General features: G+C 39.1%; 1 protein-coding gene across 1 annotated transcript; it reads left to right on the forward strand.

Moving 5' to 3' along the window:
- The first annotated feature begins 19,649 nt into the window (after positions 1–19,649).
- LOC118925508 (vomeronasal type-1 receptor 90-like) lies at positions 19,650–20,363 on the forward strand. Its single transcript, XM_036911369.2, has one exon. The coding sequence runs from the start codon at positions 19,650–19,652 to the stop codon at positions 20,361–20,363; it is 714 nt and encodes a 237-aa protein (XP_036767264.2).

Here is a 20,363-nt window from a genome sequence, read left to right on the forward strand (position 1 = left end):
TCAAGAAAACAAGAGAGTCTACATACATAAATAGAATCAGAAATGAGAAAGGAAAAATCACTACGGGCATCTCAGAAATACAAAGAATTATTACAGAACACTATGAAAGATTGTATGCTGACAAACTGGATAACCTAGAAGAAATGGACAACTTTCTAGAAAAATACAATCTTCCAAGGCTGACCCAGGAAGAAACAGAAAATCTGAACAGACCAATTACCAGCAGTGAAATTGAACTGGTAATCAAAAAACTACCTAAGAACAAAATCCCTGGACCAGATGGCTTCACCACTGAATTTTATCAAACATTTAGTGAAGACCTAATACCCATCTTCCTTAAAGTTTTCCAAAGAGTAGAAGAAGAAGGAATACTTCCAAACTCATTCTATGAGGCCAGCATCACTCTAATACCAAAACCAGGCAAAGATACCACAAAAAAAGAAAATTGCACACCAATATCCCTGATGAACATACATGAAAAAATACTCAACAAAATATTAGCAAACTGATTTCAAAAATACATAAAAAAGATCATTCATCATGACCAAGTAGGATTTATTTCAGGGATGCAAGGATGGTACGATATTCTAAAATCCATCAACATCATCCACCATATCAACAGAAAGAAGGACAAAAACCACATGATCATCTCCATAGAAGCTGAAAAAACATTTGACAAAATTTAACATCCATTCATGATAGAAACTCTCAACAGAATGGGTATAGAGGGCAAGTACCTCAACATAATAAAGGCCATATATGACAACCCCACAGCCAACATCATCCTTAACAGTGAAAAGCTGAAAACATTTCCTTGAAGATCAAGAACAAGACAAGGATGCCAACTCTCCCCACTTTTATTCAACATAGTACTAGAGGTCCTAGCCACGGCAATCAGACAACACAAATATCTAAAAGGCATCCAGATGGGTAAGGAAGAAGCTAAATGTCACTGTTTGCAGATGACATGATATTGTACATAAAATACCCTAAAAAATACAACCCAAAACTAACTGCAACTAATAACTGAATTCAGCAAAGTGCAGGATACAAAATTAATACACAGAAATCTGTGGCATTCCTATACACTATTGATGAACTAGCAGAAAGAGAAATCACAAAAACAATTCCATTCACAGTTCCATCAAAAAGAATAAAATACCTAGGAATAAACCTAACCAAGGAAGTGAAAGACCTATACCCTGAAAACTACAAGACACCCATGAGAGAAATTAAAGAAGACACCAATAAATTGAAATACATCCCATGCTCATGGATAGGAAAAATTAATATTGTCAAAATGGCATGCTGCCTAAAGCAATCTACAGACTCAATGCAATCTCTACCAAAATAACAATGGTATTCTTCAATGAACTAGAGTAAATAGTTCTAAAAGTCATATGGAACCACAAAAGGCCCTGAATAGTCAAGTAATCCTGAGGAGGAAGAATAAAGCTGGGATATTATGCTTCCCAACTTCAAGCTCCACTACAAAGCCACAGTAAACAAGACAATTTGGTACTGGCACAAGAACAGGCCCATAGACCAGTGGAACAGACTAGAAAGCCCAGATATAAACCCAAGTATATATGGTCAATTAATATACGATAAAGGAGTCATGGACATACAATAGGGAAACAACAGCCCCTTCAACAACTGGTGTTGGCAAAACTGGACAACTGCATGTAAGAGAATGAAACTGGATTATTGTCTAACTCTGTACACAAATGTAAACTTGAAGTGGATCCAAGACCTGAATGTAAGTCCTGAGGCCATAAAACTCTTAGAAGAAAACATAAGCAAAAATCTCCTGGATATAAACATGAGCAACTTTTTCCTGAACACATCTCCTCGGGCAAGGGAAACAAAAGCAAAAATGAACAAATGGGACTACATCAAAATAAAAAGCTCTGTACAGTAAAGGACACCATCAGTAGAACAAAAAGGCATCCTACAGTATGGGAGAATATGTTTGTAAATGACATATCTGACCAGGGGTTAACATTCAGAATATATAAAGAACCCACATGCCTCAACACCCAAAAAAGAAATTACTCAATTAAGAAATGGGTGGAGGATCTAAACAGACACTTCTCCAAAGAAAATATTCAGATGTCCAACAGGTACATGAAAAGATGCTGCACATCGCTAATTATCAGGGAAGTGCAAATTAAAACCACAATGAGGTATCACCTCACACCAGTTTGTATGGCCAACATCCAAAAGACAAGGAACAACAAATGCTGGCGAGGATGTGGAGAAAGGGGAACCCTCCTACACTGTTGGTTGGAATATAAATTAGTCCACCATTGTAGAAATAAATATGGAGGTTCCTCAAAAAGCTAAAAATAGAAATACCATTTGACCCAGGAATTCCACTCCTAGGAATTTACGCAAAGAAAACAACATCCCAGATCCAAAAAGGCATATGCACCCCTATGTTTATCGCAGTACTATTTACAATAGCCAAGATAGGGAAGCAACCTAAGTGTCCATCAGTAGATGAATAGATAAAGTACATATACACAATGGAATATTATCAGGCATAAGATGAAAACAAATCCTACCTTGGATGGAGCTAGAGGGTATTATGCTCAGTGAAATAAGCCAGGTGGATAAAGACGAGTACCAAATGATTTCTCTCATCTGTGGAGTATAACAACAAAGCAAAACTGAAGGAATGAAACAGAAGCAGCCTCACAGAACCCAAGAAAGGAATAGGGGTTACTAAAGGGAAAAAGTGGGGGAGAGAGGGTGTGACAGGAAGGAGAAGGCGATTCAGGGGCATTATGATTGGCACACATAGTGTGGGGGGGTTCATGGGGAAGACAGTATAGCACAGAGAAGACAAGTAGTGGCTATGTGGCTTCTTGCTACACTAATGGACAGTTACTGCAGTGGGGTGTGTTGGGGGGTACTCAATAATATGAGTGAATGTAGTGACCACAGTGTTCCTCATGTGAAACCTTTATAAGATTGTATATTGATGATCCCTTAAGAAAAGAAAATGCTTTAATATCTAAGAAAAAGAAAAGAAAAGTATTCAAGGAAGCCAGGGTAAAGTGACACCTAACCTATAAGGGAAAAAGAAGTCAAATGACAGTAAATTTCTCATCAGACACAACTGAAGACAAAGAAGTAGCATTATATTTTGGATGTACTAAGGGGAAAGAACTGCCCTCCCAGAATCCTATACTCAGTGAAAATATTGCCTAGGAATGAAGAGGAAATGAAGATATTCCCAGGTGAAAGAAAATTAAGAAAATCTGTCACCAGCAGATCAACACTAAAAGAAAAGCTAAAGAAAATTTTCTTTTAAAAAAAGAAAAGGAATTATGACACCAAGATTCCACAGTAGGAGACCCCATCTCCTTCCCCCCACGTCGGTGGGTATACAGTGTCTACAGGGCAATTGAAGTTCTCAGTGATGAAGGCTGCTGGGATCTTCTGCCCACAGGGAAGAGGCTGCTGGGAACCACGTCACCATCACTACATGGTTGATGCTGGTAGTCCCCAACTTTGCTTGTTCCTAGTCATCTCTAGACATCTCATGTTTGCCAGTCTGTGCCTGAGGTGAAACCAGAGAAGTTCCTTTGTACAGTACCCTGAAAACCTGGGCAAGCTGTTTGCTCACCCCACTCTCTTTTTCCTAGCACAGGGATCTCTTTTGGGCTGGGAAATTCCCTCTTGGTGCTAAGCAGTGCTGGACTGGGAGATTCAGTAATACAGGGAAACCTGTTCGTCCTCCCATTTTTGTGCAGTTATTCTCAGGCTTTTTGTTCCACTCTGTTTCTGAAGCTTATGTGCGCTCCTGAGTAATCTGAGCGCTTTTTGATAGAACCAGCGAAAACAGTAAAATGTATATATTTCATAAGCACACAGATACTAAATACATAACTGTATTTTATATGGTATATGCAGTTATCTTCCATTTTTTAAAAGAAAATGCCAATGGAAATATTTATTAATAAATAACATTGGTAATATCATAATACTTTATTTTTGGTCAATGGGTCATCAGCAAAACTTCTGAGCAAATGGAAAATTAGACTATATTGTAGGCCTTTCTCCAAATTTTAATAATCATAGAAAGCTCTATATAAAGAAAATAGAATATTCAAGGTGGTAAGTTTTGATATACATATTAAACAAAAATTATGGAGAGGAAATGTAAAATAACTGAAGTGCAAACTTCACTAGAGGGGTTCAACATCTGATTTGAGCAGGCAGAAGAATCAGCAAACATGATATAGGATCACTTCTTCCACAGTGTCTTTTTTTTAGTGAGCATTTTATTTTTATTTTGTTATTTTGTTATCATTAATCTACAATTACATGAAGAACATTATGTTTGCTAGACTCTCCCCTACCCCAAGTCCCCCCACAAACCCCATTACAGTCACTGTCCATCAGCATAGTAAGATGTTGTAGAATCACTACTTGTCTTCTCTGTGTTGCACAGCCCTCCCCTTTCCCCCATCCCCCACATTATACATGCTAATTGTAAGGCCCCCTTTCTCCTTCCCCGCCCTTATCCCTCCCTACCCCCCCATTCTCCCCAGTCTCTTTCCCTTTGGTAACTGTTAGTCCATTCTTGGGTTCTGTGAGTCTGCTACTGTTTTGTTCCTTCAGTTTTGGTATTTCTCTTTCTCTGCTTGGCTTATTTCACTGAGCATAATACCCTCTAGCTCCATCCATGTTGTTGCAAATGGTAGGATTTGTTTTCTTCTTATGGCTGAATAATATTCCATTGTGTATAAGTACCACATCTTCTTTATCCATTCATCTACCGATGGACACTTAGGTTGCTTCCATTTCTTGGCTATTGTAAATAGTGCTGCGATAAACATAGGGGTGCATCTGTCTTTTTCAAACTGGAGTGCAGCATTCTTAGGGTAAATTCCTAGAAGTAGAATTCCTGGGTCAAATAGTAAGTCTATTTTGAGCATTTTGAGGAACCTCCACACTGCTTTCCACAATGGTTGAACTAATTTACATTCCCACCAGCAGTGTAGGAGGGTTCCCCTTTCTCCACAACCTCGCTAACATTTGTTGTTGTTTGTCTTTTGGATGGTAGCCATCCTTACTGGTGTGAGGTGATATCTCATTGTGGTTTTAATTTGCATTTCTCTGATAACTAGCGATGTGGAGCATCTTTTCATGTGTCTGTTGGCCATCTGAATTTCTTCTTTGGAGAACTGTCTGTTCAGCTCCTCTGCCCATTTTTTAATTGGATTATTTGCTTTTAGTTTGTTGAGGAGTGTGAGCTCTTTATATAATTTGGATGTCAAGCCTTTATTGGATCTGTCATTTATGAATATATTCTTCCATACTGTAGGATGCCTTTTTGTTCTATTGATGGTGTCCTTTGCTGTACAGAAGCTTTTCAGCTTGATATAGTCCCACTTGTTCATTTTTGCTTTTGTTTTCCTTGCCAGGGGAGATATATTCATGAAGAAGTCACTAATGTTTATGTCCAAGAGATTTTTTGCCTATATTATTTTCTAAGAGTTTTATGGTTTCATGACTTACATTCAGGTCTTTGATCCATTTTGAATTTACTTTTGTGTATGGGGTTAGACAGTGATCCAGTTTCATTCTCTTACATGTAGCTGTCCAGTTCTGCCAGCACCATCTGTTGAAGAGACTGTCATTTCCCCATTGTATGTCCATGGCTCCTTTATCAAATATTAATTGACCATGTATGTTTGGGTTAATGTCTGGAGTCTCTAATCTGTTCCACTGGTCTGTGGCTCTGTTCTTGTGCCAGTACCAAATTGTCTTGATTACTATGGCTTTGTAGTAGAGCTTGAAGATGGGGAGTGAGATCCCTGCCACTTTATTCTTCTTTCTAAGGATTGCTTTGGCTATTCGGGGTCTTTGGTCTTTCCATATGAATTTTTGAACTATTTGTTCCAGTTCATTGAAGAATGTTTTTGGGAATTTGATAGGGATTGCATCAAATCTGTATATTGCTTTGCGCAGGATGGTCATTTTGACTATATTAATTCTTCCTAGCCAAGAGCATGGGATGAGTTTCCATTTGTTAGTGCTCTCTTTAGTATCTCTTAAGAGTGTCTTATAGTTTTCAGGGTATAGGTCTTTCACTTCTTTGGTTAGGTTTATTCCTAGGTATTTTATTCTTTTTGATGCAAATGTGAATGGAGTTGTTTTCCTGATTTCTCTTTCTATTGGTTCATTGTTAGTGTATAGGAAAACCACAGATTTCCGTGTGTTAATTTTGTATCCTGCAACTTTGCTGTATACCGATATCAGTTTTAGTAGTTTTGGAGTGGAGTCTTTAGGGTTTTTTATGTACAATATCATGTCATCTGGAAATACTGAAAGTTTAACTTCTTCTTTACCAGTCTGGATTCCTTGTATTTCTTTGTTTTGTCTGATTGCCGTGGCTAGGACCTCCAGTACTATGTTAAACAACAGTGGGGAGAGTGGGCATCCCTGTTTGGTTCCCGATCTCAGAGGAAAAGCTTTCTGCTTCTCGCTGTTCAGTATGATGTTGGCTGTGGGTTTATCATACATGGCCTTTATTATGTTGAGGTACTTGCCCTCTATACCCACTTTGCTGAGAGTTTTTACCATGAATGGATGTTGAATTTTGTCAAATGCTTTTTCAGCATCTATGGAGATGATCATGTGGTTTTTGTCTTTCTTTTTGTTGATGTGGTGGATGATGTTGATGGATTTTCAAATGTTGTACCATCCTTGCATCCCTGGGATGAATCCCACTTGGTCGTGGTGTATGATCCTTTTGATATATTTTTGAATTCGGTTTGCTAGTATTTTATTGAGTATTTTTGCGTCTATGTTCATCAGGGATATTGGTCTGTTATTTTATTTTTTGGTGGGGTCTTTGCCTGGTTTTGATATTAGGGTGATGTTGGCTTCATAGAATGAGTTTGGGAGTATTCCCTCCTCTTCTACTTTTGAGTACCTTATTGTTGAACACAATGGAGGGTATTAAAAGCAGGTTGAATATGGTGGAGGAGACAATAAATGAAATAGAAACTAGAGAAGAGGAATACAAAGGAGCTGAGGCACAGAGAGAAGAAAGGATCTCTAAAAATGAAAGAATATTGAGAGAACTGTGTGACCAATCCAAGCAGAACAATATTCACATTATAGGGATGCCAGAAGAAGAAGAAGAGAGAGAAAGGGATAGAAAGTGTCTTTGAGGAGGTAGTTGCTGAAAACTTCCCCAATCTGGGGAAGGAGATAGTCTCTCAGGCCATGGAAATCCACAGATCCCCCTACACAAGGGACCCAAGGAAGACAACAGCAAGACACATAGTAATTAAAATGGGAAAGATCAAGGATAAGCACAGACTGTTAAAAGCAGCCAGAGGCAGAAATAAGATCACATACAAAGGAAAGCCCATCAGACTAACATCAGACTTCTCAGCAGAAACCTTACAGGCCAGAAGGCAGTGGCATGATGTGTTTAATGCCATGAAGCAGAAGGGCCTGGAACTAAGATTACTTTATCTGGCAAGATTATCATTTAAATTTGAAGGAGGGATTAAACAATTTCCAGATAAGCAAAAGCTGAGAGAGTTTACCTCCCACAAACCATCTCTGCAGTCTATTTTGGAGGGACTGCTATAGATGGAAGTGTTCCTAGGGTTGGATAGCTGTCACCAGAGGTAGTAAAACCATGGTAGGGAGGGTGGAGCAGCTGATTGCGAGGCAAATGCAAAATTATATTGACTAACCCCAAAGTCAATCAAGGGATAGAGAAAAAGTACAGAATTTGATACCTAATATATAAAGAATGAAGGAGGAAGAAAAAGGAGGAGAAATAGAAAGAACCTTTAGATTGTGTTTGTAACAGCATACTAAGTGAGTTAAGTTAGACTCTTAGATAGTAAGGAAAATAACCTGGAACTTTTGGTAACCACGAATCTAAAGCCTGAAATGGCAATAAGTACATACCTATCGATGATCACCCTAAATGTAAATGGCCTTAATGCACCAATCAAAAGACATAGAGTCACTGAATGGATAAAAAAACAAGACCCATCTACATGCTGCTTACAAGAGACTCACCTCAAACCCAAAGACATGCACAGACTAAAAGTCAGTGGATGGAAAAAGATATTTCATGCAAACAATAGGGAGAAAAAGCAGGTGTTGCAGTACTAATATCAGACAAAATAGACTTCAAAACAAAGAAAGTAACAAGAGATAAAGAAGGACATTACATAATGATAAAGGGCTCAGTCCAACAAGAGGATATAACCAATATAAATATATATGCACCCAACACAGGAACACCAGCATATGTGAAACAAATACTAACAGAACTAAAGGAGGAAATAGAATGCATATATAGTACCTCTTCTACTGTTGAGGTACTTGCCCTCTATACCCACTTTGCTGAGAGTTTTTATCATGAATTTGTTTTGAATTTTGTCAAATGCTTTTTCAGCATCTATGGAGATAATCATGTGGTTTTTGTCCTTCTTTTTGTTGATGTGGTGGATGATGTTGATGGATTTTCAAATGTTGTACCATCCTTGCATCCCTGAGATGAATCCCACTTGGTCATGATGGATGTCTTTTAATGTATTTTTGAATTCGGTTTTCTAATATTTTGTTGAGTATTTTTGCATCAGTGTTCATCAGGGATCTTGGTCTGTAATTTTCTTTTATTGTAGTGTCTTTGCCTGGTTTTGGTATTAGAGTGATGTTGGCCCCATAGAATGAGTTTGGGAGTAATTCCCTCCTCTTCTACTTTTTGGAAAACTTTAAGGAGGATGGGTATTAAGTGTCCACTAAATATTTGATAAAATTCAGCAGTGAAACCATCTGGTTTAGGGGTTTTCTTCTTAGGTAGATTTTTAATTAACAATTCAATTTGTTTGCTAGTATTTGGTCTGTTCAGATTTTCTGTTTCTTCCTGGGTCAGCCTTGGAAGGTTCTACTTTTCTAGAAAGTTGTCCCTTTCTTCTAGACTGTCCAGTTTTTTGCCATATAATTTTTCATAGTATTCTCTCATAATTCTTTGTATTTCTGTGGTATCCATAGTGATTGTTACTTTCTCATTTCTCATTCTGTTTATGTGTGTAGACTCTCTTTTTTTCCTGATAAGTCTGGCTAGCAGTTTTTCTATTTTGTTTAATTTCTTGAAGAAGCAGCTCCTGCTTTCATTGATTCTTTCTATTGTTTTATTTTTCTCAATTTTATTTATTTCAGCTTTAATCTTTATTATGTCTCTCCTTCTACTGACTTTGGGCCTCATTTGTTCTTCCTTTTCTAGTTTCATTAATTGTGAGTTTAGACTGTTCATTTGGGATTTTTCTTCTTTTCTGAGGTAGGCCTGTATTGCAATATATTTCCCTCTTAGCACAGCCTTCACTGCATCCCACAGATTTCGTGTTGTTGAATTATGGTTGTCATTTCTCTCCATATATTGCTTGATCTCTTTTTTTATTTGGTCATTGATCCATTGGTTATTTAGGAGCATGTTATTAAGCCTCCATGTGTTTGTGGGATTTTTCATTTTCTTTGTGTAATTTATTTCTAGTTTCATACCTTTGTGATCTGAGAAGCTGGTTGGTACAATTTCAATCTTTTTTAATTTACTGAGGTTCTTTTTGTGGCCTAGTATATGATCTATTCTTGAAAGTGTTCCCTATGCACTTGAGAAGAATGTGTATCCTGTTACTTTTGGATGGAGTGTTCTGTAGATGTCCATTAGGTCCATCTGTTCTAGTACATTGTTCAGTGCCTCTGTCTCTTTACTTATTTTCTGTCTGGTTGTCTGTCCTTGGAGTGAGTGGTGTGTTAAAGTCTCATAAAATGAATGCATTGCATTCTATTTACCCCTTTTATTCTGTTAGTATTTGTTTCACATATGTAGGTGATCCTGTGTTGGGTGCATAGATACTTATAATAGCTATATCCTGTTGTTGGACTGACCCTTTTATCATTATGTAATGTCCTTCTTTGTCTCTTGTTACTTTCTTTTTTTGAAGTCTATTTTGCCTGATACAAGTACTGCAACTCCTGCTTTTTTCTCACTATTAGTTGCATGAAATATCTTTTTCCATCCCTTTACTTTCAGTCTGCATCTGTCTTTGGGTTTGAAGTGAGTCTCTTGTTGGCAGCATATAGATGGGTCTTGTTTTTTATCCATTCAGTAACTCTATGTCTTTTGATTGGTGCATTCAGTCCATTTACATTTAGGGTGATTATCAACAGGTATGTACTTATTGCCACTGCAGGCTTTACATTCTTGGTTACCAAAGGTTCATGGGTAATTCCCTTACTATCTAACAGTCTAACTTAACTCACTTCATATGCTATTACAAACACAAACTAAAGTTTCTTTTTTTTCCTCCTTTTTCTTCCTCCTCCATTCTTTGTATGTTATGAAATATATTCTGTACTCTTTGTCTATCCCTTGGGTGACATCTATTAACCATAGGAACACTTCCATCTATACGAGTCCCTCCAAAATGCACTGTAGAGTTGGTTTGTGGGAGGTAAATTCTCTCAGCTTTTGCTTATCTGAAAATTGTTTAATCCCTCCTTCAAATTTAAATGATTACCTTGCTGGGTAGAGTATTCTTGGTTCAAGGCCCTTCTGCTTCATTGCGCTAAATATATCATGCCACTCCCTTCTGGCCTGTAAGTTTTCTGTTGAGAAATCTGATGATAGCCTGATGGGTTTTCCTTTGTATGTGATCTTTTTTCTCTCTCTAGCTGCTTTTAAGTCTTTATCCTTGATCTTTGCCATTTTAATTATTATATGTCTTGATGTTGTCTTCCTTGGGTCTCTTGTGTTGGGAGATCTGTGCACCTTCATGGCTTGAGAGGCTATCTCCTTCCCCAGATTGGGGACGTTTTCAACAATTACCTCCTCAGTGACACTTTCTATCCCTTTTCCTCTCTCTCTTCATCTTCTGGTACCCCTATAATGCGAAAATTGTTCCATTTGGATTGGTCACACAGTTCTCTCAATATTCTTTCATTCTTAGAGATGCTTTTTTCTCTCTGTGCCTCAGTTTCTTTGTATTCCTCTTCTCTAATTTGTATTCCATTTACCGTCTCTTCTACTACATCTAATCTGCTTTTAATTCCCTCCATTGGATGTTTCATTTCAGATATGGAATGTATTAATGATTGAATCTCCATCTTAACTTCATTCCTGAGTTCTTGAATATTTTTCTGTACCTCCATAAGCATGTTTATAATTTTCATTTTGAACTCTCTTTCAGGAGGATTGGTGAGTTCAGTTTCATTTGGCCCTTTTTCTGGGGTTTGTGAGATTTTGGTCTGAACCATGTTCTTTTGACATTTCATATTTCTGTGTGGTGAGCAGTAGTGCCCAGAAGCTCCAGTCTCTGGAGCTGCTCAGCCCCTAGAGTGAGGCTGGAGGTTGTAGGGGAGCAGAGCTGGTGCCCGGGGGGAGGAAGGATATGCTTCCTGATTCCAGTCTGTGGTGCCTGTCTCTGGTGTCAGAGCCAGTGGGCCGAGCACACAGGTGTAAGTCTCTGTGCTCTGCGTCTCTCGCTGTTGTAGGTGGAGCCTCCCTCTGGCTGGCCTGATGCCAGCACAGTGACAGCCGGTTTGTGAACTGGTGCCACCAGGCTAAGAGGAAGGCACAGCAGGCTGTGTGTCACAGAGGGGGGCCTCAGAGCTGAGTAGGCAGCCAGGGGGATGGAGCACCTGAAGCTCCTCAAAGTTCCCAACCAGCTGGGCCGAGTGTGCCCAGACAACCTTTTCCCGCTCTCCCCTCTCCTGTGCAGAAGCTCTGTGGAAACCCTCTCGCTGCTAGGAAGCCTCTCAGACTGCCTGCCTTTCCCTTGTCCCAGAGTGGCCAGATGGGGATTCCCTCCTCCACAAATGGCCAGAATCTCAGTCTCTCAAGCACTCCACCTGTCTGAGCTCCCTAATGTCCAGAGCCCCACACAGTGTAGGTTTCTGCTCACAAAGCAGATCTCCATGGCTGGATGTTCAGCAGTCCTAGGCTTCCACCCCCTCCCCTGCTCTGCTTCTCTTCCTCCCACTGGTGAGCTGGGGTGGGGGAAGGGCTTGGTTCCCACCTGATTAAGGCTTTTGCACATTATTCTGTTTTCACACAATACTCTATTTTCATACTATTTGTGGTTTTGAGAGGAGTTCTCCATCTCACCTCTCATGCTGCCATCTTGAATCCTCACCCATTAACTATTGATTCTTAAAATAATAAAGAGAATATGCTCCAAAATGATTTTACTCTTTTTGAGAAAATAACCTGATCATTTGTAAAATACTGCCTGTCATTTCCACTGTTTTACAAGTGAGAATTGCTTACCTGAGAAAGTTTTTGTGGGACTTCAGCAAGATAATTTATGTAAAGAGGTCTGCAAATATATTACACACAAATATGTAATTAAATTGTCTAACCCCATACACAAAAGTAAATTCAAAATGGATCAAAAACCTGAATGTAAGTCGTGAAACCATGAAACTCTTAGAAAATAATATAGGCAAAAATCTCTTGGACATAAACATGGGCAACTTCTTCATGAACATGTCTTCTTGGGCAAGGGAAACAAAAGCAAAAATGAACACGTGGGACTATGTCAAACTAAAAAGCTTCTGTACAGCAAAGGACACCATCAATAGAACAAAAAGGCATCCTACAGTATGGGAGAATATATTCATAAATAACAGATCCAATAAAGGCTTGACATCCAAATTATATAAAGAGCTCATGCACCTCAACAAACAAAAAGTAAATAATCCAATTAAAAAATGGGCAGAGAAGCTGAACAGACACTTCTCCACAGAAGAAATTCAGATGGCCAACAGGCACATGAGAAGATGCTCCACATCGCTAATCATCAGAGAAATGCAAATTAAAACCACAATGAGATATCACCTCACACCAGTTAGGATGGCCACCATCCAAAAGACAAACAACAACAAATGTTGGCGAGGATGTGGAGAAAGGGGAACCCTCCTACACTGCTGGTGGCAATGTAAACTAGTTCAACCATTGTGGAAAGCAGTATGGAGGTTCCTCAAAAAACTCAAAAAATAGGAATACCATTTGACCCAGGAATTCCACTCCTAGGAATTTACCCTAAGAATGCAGCAGCCCAGTTTGAAAAAGACAGATGCACCCCTATGTTTATAGCAGCACTATTTACAATAGCCAAGAAATGGAAGCAACCTAAGTGTCCATCGGTAGATGAATGGATAAAGAAGATGTGGTACATATACACAGTGGAATATTATTCAGCCATAAGAAGAAAACAAATCCTACCATTTGCAACAACATGGATGGAGCTAGAGGGTATTATGCTCAGTGAAATAAGCCAGGTGGAGAAAGACAAGTATCAAATGATTTCACTCATCTGTGGAGTATTACAACAAAGCAAAAACTGAAGGAACAAAACAGTAGCAGACTCACAGAACCCAGGAATGGACTAACAGTTGCCAAAGGGAAAGGGACTGGGGAGGATGGGTGGGAAGGGAGGGATAAAGGGGAAAAAGAGACATCACCATTCACACACATAATGTAGCAGGGGGGTGGGATACGGCGAAGACAATACATAAAGAGAAGACAAGTAATGACTCTATGGCATCTTACTATGCTGATGGGCAGTGACTGTAATGGATTATGTGGGGGAGACTTGATAATAGGGGGAGTTTAGTAACCAGAATGTTGTTCAAGTAATTGTACATTAATGATATCAAAGTAAAAGAAATTTTAAAAAATATGTAATTAAATTATGGCTAATATTATTATGAAACAAACATTTAGTCATTTAGAAAAGTAGTAGTAGTAGATGTTTGGTGTTTTTTTCCACCAACCATTATTTCTTCATTTTTCTAATACATAATCCTTCTTTGTGGGCAGCGTGTTTCTGGGATTTGGCTGTGATTAACACTAACTTACCAAAAGCAGAGATAAAGAGCTGTGAATCAATTCTGGCCAACTTGAGTTTCATTTGTTCTCACAATAGTGTTTAGTCAAGGGTAGGCACTTGAAAAGGGCTAATCATTAGCTTCCCTGAAATTTTTTTAGACAAAGTTAATAATAGGTAAAACACTCTCTTTGCACTGAGGTGGAAGGGAGAGAATCTTGGGTGACTGATATTCAAAGTCCTCACAGCTCATGGCTAAGTTAAGAGTCTTTAGTAGGTGGTAAAATGATCTCAAAGGACAGATTTGGCTGATGTAATTTCCATACTGGCTTTTTTCTTTAGGAATGAAAATATATCAGCTAATTACTATAAGTAATCTCCATCTTCTGGAAGAAGATAATTAAGATAAAACAATCTAAAGCCTTAATTAGATTCAAGTTAAACCCTTTCAGCAAGACTCCCTCACGGTGGCTGCGTATGCACACTGCATCGCATGAGGGGCCCTGGGATATCTGGCTGCCCCTCAGTCTCTGGTACTGGGATCAGTCTGATAGGTGGTAGCAGCCGGACCCATCCATTCGAAGGGATTGCGTTACCCTTTGCTGCCAGGTGGCCCTGTGCCTTGAGATATCTGAGTGCCATGATTCTCCAGTTTCCCATGCACATTTCAGCTAATGGTTTTAGCCCCCATTTTAGCCCCTAGACTGAAGCAATTCATTCATTAGGGATTGTTAAGTGGTTACTAGATGCCACTGATTTTTTTAAGAGTTTTCCATTGGTAACCATGATTATTTGGTTATCCTGAAGTGCATTTTGCTGTGAAAAGGTAAGAATAAATGTCTATTACTTTCCTTTAATTATTGACTTTAAATATAAATAATTGGTATTCACATGTAGTTATGGCCAATTACTTTCCTTCTTTCATGTTTTTATGGAAATTATTTAATATGGACTTCAGAAAATATATATTCAATGTTGATTAAATAAATTACTGTCATTTTTCCTTAGGATATCCAAATTTCTCCAGATGAGGCCTGTGGGGGCCCCAAACCTATCTTCATGTCCATTTGAAACAATCCATTAGTCTTTAAATGTTTGCTTGTGTGTTATTTTTGACACAGGATGTCCCAGTTCAATCTTACTTCCTGCTCAGAACCAACGTGGTTAGAAATCTCAGCCTGGCTATGTCTGTTCTTTGATATTGGGGTGCCATTGCTCTAAGCTGTTTTCATTAGGCAGAGCTAAGATATTTATTTTTAATGTTTTCAATCACATATAAATCACATGGTTTTTTAGACTTCATTGTATTTTATTCCAGGTTCCATCAATTTGGTGTCTGTGTGAGGGCCCTTAGGTTTGTTCTGACTGGCATCTGAAGAAAACTGAGGCTCCTTTGGCCTTAGAAATTGAGAACTACACATAAAAACGTTCCCAACCAGATGTTGCTTGTTTACCATTTTCTGAGAAAGAAAGAAGTATTTCTCTTTTCCTCTGGGAACTCTCTCTTACCGTATGACAAGACAGGTATTGTCAGACTTCAGATGCAACAGCAGAACTACTGGTCTCCAGAGAGATGAGCTAATGGCGTCTTTTCTATATATTTGTATCTGGTAGCCTCAGCTCACACAGTGACTGCTGCAAAGACCCAGGCGCGTAAATGTCTTTATTTTTCAGATTTGGAAAATCTCAGTGGAAAAGGAAGCGAAGGAGGCTCCTAGGCTTGCAGTGGAAGCAGATATTCTAAATTCTGGCTTTCACTAAATCATAACCAGGACACAGGTATTTATTTCTAATAGGCTACAGAACTTCTTAGAACTTGTACTGTGTTATTTTTTCATGAATCTTAGGTGAGTGACTTTTCTTGAATAAACACCCATGTAAGTAAAATATTTCAAGAAGCCAGCAGTTCCTAGGGTTACACTCATTTCTATGACTTAATATTCCTCATATCCTGTTTTGGTAATTCATAGGAAATATTTAAAAGTCTATTTAATATGATTTATTTTTGGCGTTAAGTTCAAATAAAATGTATAGTATGTATCGACATGAAACTGACATAACTGTATTCTCTTAAAATGTTCTTGACTGTGCTATCTCAGAATGACTAGTCTTCTTTCTCATGAGACACCTATTACGCTTTTTAAAACATTCCAATGTTATAAGGAGACACTAAAATAATAGAATAAATTTAAATTTGTGGTAACATAGTATTCTTCATGACTTGGCATAATGGTATTATTACACATAACCACAGGGACTCATTTATCTGGCTACAATTTACATCTCCTATGTTAAAGAACAGTTTTTCCTTGTAATCTGCCATATATGTAGAATTATCATCTGCTCTCAGCTGATCTGTTATTCTTTCCTCACATATAATCATGGTGAAGAAGAAGTAGAATTTAATTCCAAGTATTATTTTGAAATATTTTGTTTAATAATATTAAATTTACTAAAGACTGTAGAACTAAGACAAATTTCTTTGCTACAGTTTCACTGAGTTTTCTGTAATAAGCAAGAGAAGTTCATAATAATTAAGAGAAAAACATTTTATCTTGTTAAAGATTCTTCTTTGCTCCTTTTTTCCAAATTTCAAATGATGATGTTCTCATTGAGAGCTTTCTTCCCCAAATATTTGCCAAGTAGAGTTTTAACCTAGTCAGTGAATTACCGCAGATTTCAAATTTGGGGTGTGTATATAAAGTAACTTAAGCATATTCTCCAGTAATTGAGTTTGAAGAGGAAAATGATAATGGTACAGCAGAGACTCTTCCCTTCCTGAGTATCTTCCACACATCCGGCAGTGTGATCTTGGGGAACCTGGACAGATGTCCTGAAGGAGACGTAAGGCACAGGTTCCCAATCCTGGGCAGAGAGGTGTCTTTCAGGGCAGGAGTGAATCACAGTAAGAAACAGCTTAGGTAAACAATGTCCCGATAGCATTCAAAGAGTGGCCACGTAACCGAGAAAACAACCAGTTGTTCTTAAACTTAGTCATGTTGGAATATCTTGTCTCCTCCCTGGTGGTGCGCACACCAGCTGCAGCGATGGGGCAAGCGTGACGGGCTGAATTGACTGGTTCTGTTTCCAATGCCTGGATTATACTTTTAAAATCCTTGGTTCTCTTGGAAATTGGCTGCTTCGTTCATATGTCATGAGAATGTGTGTGTGACCTATTCCCTTCTGCCATCTGCTGAGATGCACAAGAAGTGGCAAGTTGTTTGATAAAAGTCCCACTTGGTTCTTTGTTACAAAAACATCTCCAGACTCGACGCTGTTTGGGTTTCGGCTAAATTGGGCATTGTATTTATGATAGGGCTGCCCCTGTTTCCCCATCTCCTAACTCTGCAGTGCCATTTTCTGTCCTCCTACTTCTTCACAAAACACATACAAATGCCTTGGACAAAAGTAAATATTCCATAAACAAGGAAGGAGGTTAGCTCCACCTTTCATTGGGTTCAGCCTCATTTGTTTAACCAAAAGTTGTGTCATCTTCTGTTTTGTTTTGTAATATAAAGATACATTCCATAAAAGATTTTGGAATCTTCCTAAAAACACAAGTGTTCTTCTTTCCCCAGTCATGTGGCACCGGCATATTCCAGAAGGGATATGTGGCCTCCCTTTACTATGCCAGTTGCGATCCTCTGTATTTCTCTCAGTGGTTTTGGCATTGATGTCATGAGCATTGTGTCAAGGACATGGACTCTTAATACCTCTGGCTTCCCTTAGAAATGTATATTGATAAAATTAGAGGGTGATAATAGATCTTTAGAATCATTTATTCCATCACTCTTACTATTCCCATTGGAGGTTCTAAGGAGAAATATGATGACTTTCCCAGCATTACTAAATGATAAATTTTAAGGCATAGATTATATTAAATAGATTAAGCAGAATGCCTGACTTCAGGTCATGGCCCCTTAGTATTATTTTTAACAGGTCCCACAGAACTCTGTATAAATACTAAAGATTAATTAAGGAAACTCGAAGACATGGGTTCCTGAGCAGCTGATGGTCTTCCAGGGCAGGACATCACAGTGCTCTGTGAGAGATCTCAGGCAGAGAATGCATAATCATTCAAATGGTGGAGGCATTTTTCTCTAACACACAGGTCTGAGAAAAATAACATAAAATGTGACACTTCTTACTACTGATAATGGAGGAGACCATGTTAGATAGTTCCCTGTTTCACTGGACTGGGTGGTGAATGTGGGAAATGTCCAGAACTACCTCTTGGGGAAAATGGAAAATAAGAAAAGCTAGAGTACTGCCAGTGACCAAGGATCAATGTTTGTCAGAAGAGGTCATGTTATCGTAGTAGTTCTCTCAGCTGTGAAACCCTCGATATACTACACTCATTCTCAAGCCAAAGTCAGGTGGTGCTAAACAACAAATCAATAATTAACACTTCTAGAGTGCATCATATATGGCAGGCATTTTCTAAATGCTTTTCATATATTTACCTATGCATTCCTCCAGCAGTGCTATGATGAAGTACTATGTCATCCCTCTTTTACTTACGATGTTAACTGAGACAGCAGTCATTAAGTGAGTTGACAATACTAACCCAGCTGGTAAGGGGTGGAATCTGGGTTTAAACAAAGGCCCTCTGGATCTAGGGTACAAACTACTAAATCCCTCATGATTCTGCCCTTCTGTAATTAAAACACAAAAATGGTCCTGCTGGAATTATTTACTTGAAAACTTCTCATCTCCACTAGTCCAAAATTTATACCAACAGGCTTTAGCGAGCAATTGTTAAGTAAGCAGCGGTGTTCCAGGGACCGTGGATCCAAAAATGAATAAGTGCATCCCTGTCCTTGAGAAATTTGCAGGGAAGATAGAAAGTAAAAGCTGCCCATTAAATTGGGTAATGTGTGTTCAAAGGGAAGCATAGGTACTGCAGGCTCCCAGAGACGGGTGCGATGTCAGCGCCACCGTGAGGAATAATTTCTTTGGAGGAATGAGTGATGTTTGAGTTGAAATTTAAATGCTGAATAAGAGCGAGTCATATTTGTGTAGAATAATTTTGATTTAAATGATTCTAGAGATTGAAAAGCATGATGTGATGATTCGAAGTGCTAACCTTAAAGATGAAAGTTACAAGCAAAAGCGAGTTTACTCGAGAATAGAAAGTTGCAGTTCCAGGCAAGTAAGCTTCAGCAAAGCTGTAGGGGGAAGACCGCTTTTTTTACACAGAAAGGGGGCCGGGATGAGGCAGCAGGTGGTGGGACTGGAAGGGGCTGTTATAAACAGAAAGTCTATTGGAGAAAATTAGTTCAAAGCATAGTGGCTTCTCATTCGTTGGGTTGTGACAGCCACTCAGGCTGGAATGTTGCCAGGAAAGGCTGAAACCTTCCTTCCTGCTGCTGGATAGTAAAGAAATTGCTAAAGCATCACCGCCTTGCAAGGTCCTTCCCTTCCATTTGGGTCTGCAATTGATTCAAGTGGTGAGCGTGAGCGCTCCCCCTGCTGGCCTTCCAGCTCCATGTCAGTGAGGCTTGGCTTTATCTTCACAGATTGTCAGTGAAAACTGTTGTTTTCTCTTGTTTTTCTTTCCAGAAATACATTATTTGCTCTAACATTCACACGAAGATGAATAAACATTCCAGTTATATTACTATAAAATATGCCGTTTATCCCCAAGCTTGCATAGGGATCTCAGCAAATACCTTTCTTCTTTTCCTCCACATTTCAATTTTCCGTTTGGGACCCAAGCCCAAGCTCAGTGACCTGACCATCACTCACTTGGCTGTAACACATATAAACATGCTCCTCACCGCGGGCCTCTTGGTGTCTATGGACATCTGGGGGACACAGGATATGCAGAGTGACTTCAGATGTAAGGTGATTGTCTTCCTCAACAAGGTACTGAGGGGCCTCTCCATTGGTACCATCTGCCTCTTGAGTGTGCTTCAAGCCATCACCATCAGCCCCAGGGGCTCCTGGTTGGCTACATTCAAACCTAAATCTCCAAACCCCATCCTATGTGTATTTCTCTTCTTGTGGGTCCTGAACACGTCCATCTGCAGCAACCTGCTTCTCTACACTCTGGCCACGCCCAATGCAACCCAGACTAGTCTTCTCTTCCTCACTGAGTACTGTTCCTTTTGGCCCATGAGCTACATGCACAGGGGCCTGTTTTTCACACTGATGACATTCAGAGATGTCTTCTTCATGGGGCTTATGGTCCTGTCAAGTGGGTACATGGTGATTCTCTTGTACAGACATAAGCAGCAGTCCCAGGGTCTTCACAGCAAGAGCCCCTCTCAAAGAAGCTCCCCCCAGAAAAAGGCCACTCAGAAGATTCTTCTGCTGATGAGTTGTTTTGTGATCATATATTGTGTGGACTTCATCACCTCATTCTCCATTGGCATGACATGGACAAGTGACCCAATCCTCACAGGTATCCAGATGCTCATGGCCAATGGCTATGCCACATTCAGTCCTTTGGTGCTAATCAATTCAAAAAGGAGCAAATAA

This window comes from Manis pentadactyla, chromosome 1 (assembly GCF_030020395.1).
Source record: "Manis pentadactyla isolate mManPen7 chromosome 1, mManPen7.hap1, whole genome shotgun sequence".
Classification (NCBI taxonomy): Eukaryota; Metazoa; Chordata; class Mammalia; order Pholidota; family Manidae; genus Manis; species Manis pentadactyla.

Bases quoted from the DNA above. Each gene is read 5' to 3' on its own strand.
- LOC118925508 (XM_036911369.2), top strand. From the start codon at position 19,650: ATGCTCCTCACCGCGGGCCTCTTGGTGTCTATGGACATCTGGGGGACA.